Source organism: Gymnogyps californianus, chromosome 1 (assembly GCF_018139145.2).
Source record: "Gymnogyps californianus isolate 813 chromosome 1, ASM1813914v2, whole genome shotgun sequence".
NCBI lineage: Eukaryota > Metazoa > Chordata > Aves > Accipitriformes > Cathartidae > Gymnogyps > Gymnogyps californianus.
This window is the reverse complement of record NC_059471.1, coordinates 3,914,732-3,925,953: the sequence shown is the minus strand read 5'-3', so window position 1 is coordinate 3,925,953 and position 11,222 is coordinate 3,914,732. Positions and strand designations below refer to the sequence as shown.

Here is an 11,222-nt window from a genome sequence, read left to right as displayed (position 1 = left end):
GCCCCCCGCTCCCCTCCCCTCCTCTTCCCCGTCGCGCCGTTGCATTGTGGGATAGTGGCGGCGCGGCTCGGCAGCGCCCCCTCCCTCCCCCTGCCCCCTCCCCCCCTCCCCAGCTCCTTCTCCATCCTCAGGTCCAAGATGGCGGCGGCGGCTCCTCCGGCTCCATCTCCGCCTCCCCCTCCTCCGGCAGGCCCGTGCTGCCCGGGCTCGTGGCCTAACTTCGCCGTCGTCTGCTCCTTCCTCGAGCGCTACGGGGCCTTGCTGGACCTGCCCGAGCTGCCCTTCCCCGAGCTGGAGCGCGTCCTGCAGCCGCCGCAGGAGCCCGGAGACCAGGGTGAGCGGCCCGGATACCTCCTCCCCCCCCCCCCCCCCCCCCCCCCTCCGCCCCCGCCGCCCTTTCCCCGTACGGCCGGCTGAGGGGGGGCCGCGGTGCGGGGGGCGGAGGGGGGGGCCGGGGCTATTCCCCCCCCGCCTCCTCCCGGCCCGGGGGAGGAGCGCGCTGAGGGAGAGGAGGGGCCTGGGATTCCCGGAGCGGCGCTCCGGGGGGAGGGGAGCCCTCTCCCCCCTCAGCACGGCCCTTCTTTTTTTTTAAGGGGGGGAAGCAGCTGTTTGTATGTGTGTGTGGGGGGGGAGTTGCTTCCCCTCACAGTGGAGCACGGGAAGAAGGTGAGGGACCTCCCCCGCCCCTCCCGTCCTCCCCCCCCCCCCTCAGTGCCGGCTGTGACCCCCCCACCCCCCCCGCCGTGTCTCTGGGTTTGTTCCCGAGCTCTGTGCGGGTGGGACTGCTGCAGAAAGGAGGATAAGCTGATATAACTATTTTTGTTCAGCCTGGCGCTGGTAGCGGGTCTCTTCCGTCTCCTCCCCTCCCCCCAGCTTGGGGGGCGCTTCGCTGCCCCCCCCCCCCCCCATGTATGTGCCCGTTTTTGCTTCTCCCCTGAAGCAAGAAGGGGACACACACACACAAGGCGATGTCCTGACCCTCTTTCACCCCCCCCTCCTTTTCTCTCTGTATATGTGGGGTGAGGAAATGGGGGGGGGGGCGACAGAGAAGCCCTGAGCCCTCCCCGCGGCTGCTGTTGTAGGCCATCTCCTCCCCACAAACACAGACAGCCATTGTGTGCCATCTCCATCCCTCTCTTCTCCTCCCCCTCGTCCCCTCTTGTAGTTGGGGGGGGGGGGGGGGGAAGAATAAGCTCACTGCTTGCTCCTTCCCCACCGTCACCTGAGCTGTGCGAGGTGGAGGGATGGGTTATGCACTCCACTGTTTTCTTTCAAGCTGCTCCTCCTCTCCTCTCTCTCCAGTAGCAGATTTGGTTGCCAGACTCTCTAATTCCTGCTCCGTGCGGTGGCTGTGGGAGGGCCCGGGCCAAGAGAGCAGCCTGGGGAGGGCTGTGTGGAGGCGGCGGTAGGAATATAGAGGGGAAGGTGCTTGTTGCTCTTGGTCTCTTGTCTCTGTTACTGGTTTGGTTGTTGCCTCTGCACTCTTGCCACATAGGGAGACCATGGAACTCACGGCGCATGCTCGGCAAGGCCCCATAGAAACTTCCTGCTGCTGGAGAAGCCCAGCTCAGGGCTGCTTTTGGTCCGACAGTCCCTGCTTTTCCCCCAAAAGGCACTCACTCTCGCCTCCTTCCCCACCAAACCCACCCTGTATGTGGGGGTTTTCGATTAAATCGGCGTGTAGGTACTTCCTCATATAAAGGAAGTTGCTTTTTGCAAAGTGCAGACGTCCTATCAGTGAGTTCACAACAGCTGCTGCTGAAATATAATGAAATAAGATTAATGTATTGTCTCCTCATGTTGTCCGGTGCCTAATCAATATGAAAGAGACAGGTGAGATCTGCTAACTTCTAAAAACAGGGTTAATTTTCATGAAAATAGCTATTTATATTCAGTTCCCCAGCACTCCTGTACCTCTCATGTTATATAAAGGACTCATTAGAAAATGCGTTGTTTTTGTTAAACTGTTGCAAAACTTACTCATAAAAACCACCGACACACTTAAAAGTTTGAATTTTTAATGAAAATGTTCCTTTTAAAGTGATGTCTGTAAAGAAAACTAATACTTTCACTGTGTGACACAACGTAAGTGGGTGTGTAAGAGTAATATTCTTGTGCAAACTGCAGAATAAATTAAAATGAAGGGATGAGATAGTGACCTGTGTTTTAAGTATATGCGTTTGATAAAATAAAATTCCTGATGACTTTAATTGCATGACGGGGGGGTTTATCAATAGGACAATGATTACTGCATAACCCTTTTCTAAAAAGCTTTCAAATTACTTGCATTGTGGAGTTTGCGTTATGGGTTGATTTAGTACTTGCCAAATTTTTAAACTTTTGTCTGTATTGCCCTTCCTGTTTGGCAGGGGACAGGTTATTTTCACTGCTTTAGAACAGCCCCCCCCCCCCCCCCCCCCCCCAGATGGGAGCAGTTTTAGCTTCTGAAAATGTAATCTCTAAATTAGTTGGGTTTTTTGCTTGTGTCTGGTGTAGATGATGTATTTGCTTGCATTTTGTCATCTCTAAGAAAGAAAGTGTGGAGGTGTGAAAAACAAACTTGGGTGGTTCTTGACGCTTTGTGCGATAACTTGTGTGACAGGGGTTTTCTTTTCCTTTGATACAGCCAACTCGTTGGGCTTGATTTGTGGTGCCAGTAGCTGTTACCTGGTATGTTGTGTGCTTTGGAAAAACAGTTGGAGTGACTAGATTTCTTTACCTGATTTTTACTTCAAAGTGGTGTTTTTAAGGGTACCAGTCATAAAGTTGCTAAACATTGATTGGAAACTGAAGGGGTCCTTTTTTTTCTGAACATGTGTTATTTACCAACTGTATGTAGTTTTCCTTGGATAGCAAAAGGGATTTTGATTTCAGTTATATACAGTTAGTTTCACTTCTGATACCAGCATTGCTTAACAGTGGATTTGCATTGACAGTAATACATAACAAAATCTAAGCAAATAGCTACAAAACCTTGAAGTGGTTTTTTTCTGAACTTCTTAGAATCTGGACCAAGTTTTAAATCTCAACTGCCAGGTAACGGCTGTTTGGAACTCCTCTCCATATTCATTTTGCAATCAAGGAAGAGAATCAGTAGTTTGGGGTTTTTGTTGATTACCTTTAACACTGTTTTGATGCTCAGCAGTTTCAAAAGTGTTTTGGGGGTTGGTTTGTTTGTTTGTTTGTTTGTTTTAAAACATGGCCTATATTGTCTTGTCTGAAGAGTTAATCTTGGAAGATGCCAGTAGAAGTTATTTCCTTTTTATTAGGAGCCTCAAGGAGAACTAGGAGCTCAAGCTTGAATGTTGTTCAGTAGTTGTATAACAGCCATATTTTCTTTCCTGTTAATAATTAGAACAAAGAGCTTGTTCATTATTGAGGAAACAAGGTATAACCTTCCCTTACAGGAAGGGATGCTGTGTGGATGCTGAGCAGATGTTGACAGCTAGAAAGCTATCAAATATTTCTTAGAGGGATTTTAGATTTTTGTTAATGCTCAGACAGCACTTGAACTTTGCCGTATTACCTCTCCTACCTGAGAATTTCAAGGCAAATAGTAACGACAGCAGTGCTCGAGTATGAACAGTTTTCCGTAGTGGTCTGACTAGTTTAGATATCAAATTAACCTATATTAGTAGCGGGTTAGATATTGTAACTTTGTGTACACAGGTATGGTCTTGTCTTAAAATGCATAAACCAATTTAAAATGTTCTTTGGGATTTGGTGGGTAGTGTAAATAATGCTTGAATAGGAAAATAAGAATGTATGGTGTTGATTTTCCCCGTCGCTATTGAATGGTAAACTGGTAGCCGTGGAAATAGTCTGCTTCTTAGGAAGGTTGTGCAATAAAATAGCTTAACTTTTCCTGCTGGTGGTTCATTTGAAAGTTGCAACTATTCAAACAAAGTAATGAGACCTGTGGTTATCTGGTGAAGATTTTATTTTATGAAGAAAAATTATCTTCCCTTTGAGAATGGTTATCCTTGCTTTACGTGCAGTGTTGTGGCTGGGGTTGCAATTATGACAAACTTCTTTGGAAAGAATAAAGTTGAGTGTCTGTCAAGATGGTGACAGTGTTAACTCACAATTTGCTAGTTGATATGCCTCAAAAAGTAAATTGTTTCTTGTAGGATTTATTAAAAAGCAACCCAATATATGATTTTAACTGGAACTTCTGAGGGCCGGGAGATGTCGTTACCCCCGTATTACTGTATTTTTAGATGCAAAACTAAGGTAACAATACAGATCATCCTACAGTGTGCCGCAGTACTGTATCTCTTTTGCCTCTGCTTGCTTCCGAAGGCAAAACTGTGCAAACTGGAACAAAGCATCACAGGAAACCAATACTTGTTCTCCTTGTTCTAACAAACATATGCTGTCTTTTTTTCCTGAGAGTTTTACTGGCAACAGAAGAGCAGTTGCAAATTTAAATAGTAAATATACGTGATAGAGGGGAGCAAGAACTATATCTATATTTAGGGCTGTGTTTAAGGAACCATGATATCAAATCACCACCTCCTTTGTGTCGGTAAATAGCTTGAGAATCGGTATAAATGTTAATTAAGCACTTGGTCTCTTGTGAATGAAAATATTAGTAGAAAGTTAGCTTGCACAACAGAGATCTAATTTTACACATGACTACGCAAAACGCTTGCTGGTTTGCCAGGTTCCCTAGTGTGTGAATGGGGGAACCTCTCCCAGAGGTGAATGGCTTCTTCCAAAGTGTGTTAGGCTGTGGTAGCTCATCAATTTTTTCAAGCTTTTTCTTAGCAGTATGGGGTTTGATTTGTTCTGGATTGAAATGGTAACAAGTATACATGCTTTGCATATTGTTTCAGCAAAATAGCGAACTTGCATCAAAATCTTGCCGGTAATGATCGTGCTAAAGGTGGTCTTGAAAACAGCGAGTGTGTTTTGGTGTGTGGATTTCCAGTCTTGAGGCACTCTTCTATATCCTCATCGCAGCTCAAACTTCTTTATCTCCTTTGACTCTTGACAATCACCCTGACGGATTGACCCAGCCTAGAAGTTTGTCGCTTAATTACAGCCTGAATGTGTTGTGTTTGTTGGGAGTTTGATAATAAAACCACTCTTCACGTGTTGGCTTGGGTTTAAGTGGTACAAAGACAGACATGATGAGATGCAGATGCCTGGTAGCAGGTCCATTTTTGTAGATCTTTTCTCCCCTTCCCCTTTTCTGTCTTTATAATGAGAACTGAGGTTAACGGCAGGTAGCTTGTGGAAAATCTGTGCCAACCATTTATAGTTTCTTTAATTTTTTTCAGTAGAGAATACCTGATACTACATTGTAGGACTGAAAAAAAAATGTGTAGTCTTTGGCGCTACCATGCTTCAAAGCAGTAAGTTATGTTTTGCAAGCTGCTGTATTTTTTCTAAATCTTCTAGACACCTACCATCTTTTCTCTTTTCAAATGAGTTTGGATGCTGAAGTAATTTGTTTCAGTGGGTTATGTCAGGTTTTTTTATTGTCATTCCAATACCTCTGGAAAGCTTTACGGCATTAAACTTAAGGGTTCTTACCGTTCTCTGAAGAAATTAACAATTAACGTTGACTTAAACTGCTGTTGAATATCTGTACGGGAGAAACATACCTGAAGCTTTGTAGCTGTTTAATATAGCAAGCAAAAGCCAACCATATCTAATGACGAGGAGTTTGACAGACTTTCAAGCTCAAGATTAGGTATGTTCCTAATGAAGAGGGTAGTGAGGCAGAGTGTTCTGTTAATGTGATTGATTTTTCTTGTATTTAATCTTTGATATCAAGCATTTTTGTGTACTGTTGATCAGCAGTTATGGGGTTTGATGTGACTCTTAGGTAAAGTCATGATACGTTGCAGTAACATATAATATCCCCAGTAGATTGGTTAGTATTAAAAGTAGATGATAAATGTGATACGGAAGTACTGTCAAACACTATTTCACTTAACAAATTTCAAGTACAGTATCAATTATTAAATTTTAACTGGTTTCAATGCAGAAAGATTAATTCATGTCGTGTCCTCTTATGTAAACGACCAAGTTCTGACATCTAATCTTGGTAGTGTCTGTAATGCTGGATGGGTGGAGTTTCTTCACACACAATATATTGCTGAATCTTCTTCATTAAACATATTAAGTGTGTGGATATATTGATATTACAGGCTTGCTTCTGCCATAAAGCTGTATCAGCCAGTCAGAGGTAACACTTTTCATCTGCTCTGCAGGTCTGAGTGTTCATATCTTTTCACACCCTTTCCTTTATGAGTAAGAAATTTAACTGCTGTTCTGAATCAGTCAAGTAGTTATCACCTGAACGCAGGCTGAACTTATTGTGTATATGTGGAATATAAGTAGATCATTGCTTTCCTGCTGCACCTAGGGACTGAACCAAAACATTTATGTCAAAGCCATTAATCCACTACCTGTTAGTAAAATGCAGTATTTTTAACTTAGCAACGAACTATTGGAGAATAAAAGCATATCTAGTGAACTTTAGAACATGGTGTATTACTTCTGTGCTTGTTTCATTTTTGAGTATGATGGAAGTTCTGCACCTCTAATGTTTCTAGCCATCAAATTAACTGAGTTGTTGAAGGTGGACTCCAGTGGCTTGGAGCTGAAATTCTCAAACAGCATAACAAGGTTAAACTCTGAGAAAGTAGCAGGGGTAATCGTTCTTGTAACGACTTCATGGCAAATAAGTCTCTAATGCAGAATAAACTCCTCTTGTCTACACTTCAGTCACTTCAGGTTAATACGACTTTAAGGTCAGTGTGCCTTATCCACATGTGCTTTTCAGTTACTCATTTAAGAAGTGAATTAAGTTTACCTTGGAATTAATTATCTCATAATAGAGTTTGGATGCATATCTTTGTTTTAACTATTCATATTTTGTTAGTTTTTCCACGGTGAGACTTCGCATCTTTATGTGCGTTGAGCTGGCATGTCAGCTCACCTGAGCATGCTCTTGTATTTAGGCTGGCAATGCCAGTTTTAACTAGACTCCACATCATCTTATGATCCTACGTAGAAGACAGGAAAACACTATACTTCTGGGGAGACAAACAGTTCGGTCTCTTTCCAGTAACACTGCCCATCTGAAAGGGATGAGAGTGCGCCATGTGGAATGGAAAAAAGGAACTGGGGATGCCACTCTCCAGGCACAGATGAGCCATGGCAGGACATCTGAGGCCCCCTGCCAAAGCTCAGCCCTCCTAGGGATTATGCAGGTTCTGTTGGACCATGTGCCTCCGTTGAGGAAGGGCGGTACGCTCTTGGTAGGCGGCTTTGTTGAATTCCAGCATGCTTTGGATGGTATAGAACTGGAGGAAAAACTTCTGGTATTACTTCCAAGTCACAGCCTTAAGGCGTATTTCAGGACAAGTGTGTAAGATCCGGGAATGCTGGTGGAAATTTTTCTGGCCGGTGTGAGATGATGTTTACTGAAAGAAGCTGCATTGTGGTATATCTGTATCAGAGAACTTTATAAACATCAAAGTGACTTGTGTGTGACACCATCATCCCATGTATGCTGGAAGTTATGTTTTGTCCAGCAATCCATCAGTGCTGTACCTTGTCCTTGGCCCCGGCCAACTTCAGAGGTCTGCAGAAGCTGTAAGAGTTTCTGGGAATACTCTCCCTGCATCCATGTTTGTAGCTCGGGGGCTTCCTGAGTTTTCTACACCTACCGTGAATGCAGCTTTTTTCTCATGATTGGAATTACTTCAAGCTAATATCGTCTAGTGTAAGAACAGTTAGATACGTGTGTGAAATTATTAGTGCCCCCTGCCTGGTGTACACACTTCTGAGCCCATCCCAAAGCTGACATTTAGATTACCTTGTTTATGGCCTGTACAAAACTGAGAAGCTCATGGGAACTTCTGGAAAACTCATAGTATTGTTGATAGGAAGATGAAAACAGAGTAACTGTTTGTGGTGTTTCTGTGCTCTTCAGTAGCTGATAGACTGCATCCCTCAGGCAGAAACCTGGTAGATTTGGGGTGGTGGGGGGGAAGAGAGCCTACTTAGTGACTTGTTAATATTATCCTACTGGAGGCAGAAGGCAACGGCAGAAAGACTTCCTTTGTGTGGTGTGAAGCAGAGGACAGGAGCTACTGAAGGACTGAACTGGCAAGAAGGGGCAGATGATGGGAAGATGATGAATCAATATCCTGCTGAAGAATAATGCGGCTCACTGCTGCCTCAAAGCTAGCTGTCTTTGAAAGTATCCATTTTAACATCAAGATCTCTCTTGGGGCGATACAACACTTCTTAGCGGTACAGCTGCGTTCCTCCAGGTTTATGGCAGTTGGAATTGATGGAGATATTCAGGACTTCACGTATGTCTGCCATAGTTGGGACAAGTGTCCTCTCGTATCCTCACAGGGCAACCTCTGCTGTGCTCCTCTGGGAGGAAGTGCAGGTGTACGGCTGGCGAGAGCGCTGAAGTTGCATTGCAGGAGTATCTCCTGATGCAGACAGTCTGCACCGGGACTGCACTGTGCACTGCAGAGATCACCCATCCGATCGCGGGGCAGCTGCCAGGCTGCCTGCCCGGGCTGCCGCGGTGCAGAGCACTCTCCCCTTGCGCTGCAGGCTCTCTTCATCGTTCCCTACTTGGGCACCGGTGCTGGGGCAGAATAACGCATTGATGGCTTTGGCTGTGGAGGTCAATAAAATCATCTGGTTGGTTCCAAATGTTAAAATCACTGAGAAATAATAAAACTCATACAAAGGCTTGTATATTTTTTTGTTTCCTCTAGCCTTGCACTAAGAGCATAGTTTGTTCCAGTTGTGGAATAGCAAGGTCTGTGGCTGTTCATGACACTAAGATGATCTTTCCACCCTATTTCATTACCCTTTCTCCTCTCCCCCCTTGTCCCCAAATCAATGCACTCTCCTTTGCTTCAGTTGTTCTACAAACCTCGACAAACATTTTAGCATTAACAAGTATTTCTTAGTAGCCTCTAGCATTTGTCAGTCTGTCATATATGCAGTTTGCCGTCAGCCTGATACAGTTATTGCTCTTCCCCAAGAGCCAAACAAAGCTCTTAAAGCTTGAGCAGCAGAGAATTTCTCAGAACTACAGTAGGAATTGTGACCCTCTTGATGTCTGTAATGGTCTGGGGAAAACAAACAATTTCTCAAAGTGAGGGAAGGCCTATTTCTAAAGATTCCTGTGTTTCAGCAGCTGTGCTTTAGTATTCTATTTCTTTCCATTATGATCATTTAGATCTTGTAGTACCTTGGAGAAAAGCGCTGCTTACCCTTGAACTCACAGGCTTGATTGATATTTGAAGAGTGGATAACAAGCAAGTCGTACCTCACCAGACCCAGCCTTGCAAATCTCCTTTTCCAAGAAAATGGTGTTTACCAGTGTGAAGCTCTGCGGCTTTTTTGGTTGTCTTAGGCTGTACTGTTTTTCTATCCTAATGGTCAGTTCTGGTTGGCAAAGTCCTGAACCAGTAGTATGCTGAATGAAGTTGGTTGTTAAAGTTTGTGTGCGAGTAATCACTTGATTTCCGACTCCACTCAGTGTCCCTGTGGTACTGCTCTGGCTGTTTTCCAGCTCATCTACAGCTATCTAGTAGCACAAGTGCCAGGGCACGTTCATTGCCTTTTAGTATTAATGACTGCCAGGATTATAATGGTTTCCTCCCGAGAACAAACTGCGATGGTTCACAAAAGCCGTATTAATTAGTGGATGATAGAAGTGTGGAAATTTTAGTTTGATCCCAGAGCCTGCAATGTGGCATTCTTATAGTTATCAACAATACATTGCAAGAAAGCATCCAAAGTGGAGAGCTGCATGGCAGGATGCAACAACAAAAAACCCCACTCAAAAAACCCCAGTATTGCCTGGAGGTGGTAGTTGAAAGGGAACTAGCTTAAGCTGGCCTAAAGTGGCCATGTGAATGCCCTGCTTTGCAAAAGATACTTCCAGTAAGTGGCAAAACTATCCCTTGAAATGTATATTTAAGCTTAGACAAATTCTGTAGCAGACAGTATTAGCTGAGCTGCTAAATAACACGTTAGCAGCCTGTATGAAGGTTAAGAAAGATTAACAGCAGGTAAGAAAAACTGATACGATAACAAGGGAGCTTTTGGAAGACCTAACCTTTATAAGAAGGGAGGCCAGAAGGACTAGTCATGAGTCAAGGAATAAAAATGCTGACTATGTCCTACATGGAGCATGCTTGCAAAGCTAGTAGAGGTCTCTCAGCGTGTGTTTGTCTGACAAACGGGAGTAGGATGGTGAAGATAAGCGTAAGGGCTAAATGCCCAAGTTTTTATGCCAAGTAGAAATTGTTTGAAAGGTGGAAATCTAACCCTGGTGAAGTCCAGGAGGAGAATGTACTCATAGCTGGCAGTAGAAAGAAGGAAGCTAAAAAGTCCAAGGTGGATTTGAAGAGCACATGGACAGAGAAGTGTCTTACGTAAAAAGAAAAAAATCCAGGAAACATGGGTGTTTAAAATCATTAGCTACAATACAATGACTAAAATAAGTACATTGCTGAGAACTTAAATAACTGCTTTGCATAAGGTGTCATTATTAGGCTAATTTGTGATATCTTTATTCTAGTTATGCTGCCTTTCTGGCAATAAAGATGAAATATGATAAAACTGACATGTTAGGAAATTATGTACTGGAAGACGCTAATAATGTGAAAGCATGCTGAGTTGCCAGGATTAGATACTCATTCGGCTTTCTGAAAAAGTTTAGAAATACAGCTGGTAAAAATATACAGACTCTTAGTACAGTACAGAAGTGGAAAATAGAGTGACTAGCACATTTTAAAGAGTCTAACAAAGATTTAGGGAATCAAAAGCAAGGAGCTTTTACATCTGGTTTTGATAAACTGTATGAAATTTTAATTTCATAGTTCTGATAGTTGTATTAGTTATTCTCCAGAGAAGAATATTCTGTTTTCTTTTGAAAGCACGGATAGTTGTTTTGAGGCATAGATAGATGGATCATGCTTGACAGATACTTACATATAGATGGAAAGTCTTTGAAGGAGGTCACTGGTTAAAGTGGTTGACTTGTATTCCACAGCAACCTTACCTGATACGACCAAAATAGTAACTCTCATGCCCAGCCCTTTCTTTGACATTATTCTTTGTGGCTGGAGGAATCAGGTGAGCCATGGAATATGTTTTTAGGCATTGCAGCCTACAGCCCAACATGTTAATGCAAACTGATGTTGCCAGTGGTCTGTGTT

General features: G+C 43.8%; 1 protein-coding gene across 3 annotated transcripts in view; it reads left to right on the top strand.

Annotated features, from left to right (window-relative positions):
• The first annotated feature begins 108 nt into the window (after positions 1-108).
• The window catches only part of RSF1 (remodeling and spacing factor 1), a 59,276-nt gene continuing 48,162 nt past the window's right edge, over positions 109-11,222 (top strand). For 2 of the 3 annotated variants that reach the window (XR_007766557.1, XM_050898214.1), the window contains exon 1: positions 109-334. Coding sequence is in view for 2 of the 3 variants with exons in the window: in XM_050898214.1 (XP_050754171.1) it covers positions 139-334 (196 nt within the window). In the remaining variant the exon portion in view is untranslated. Of the gene's footprint in view, positions 339-1,417; positions 1,426-11,222 lie in introns of all 3 variants that reach the window. The other variant, XM_050898222.1, reaches the window with a different exon arrangement.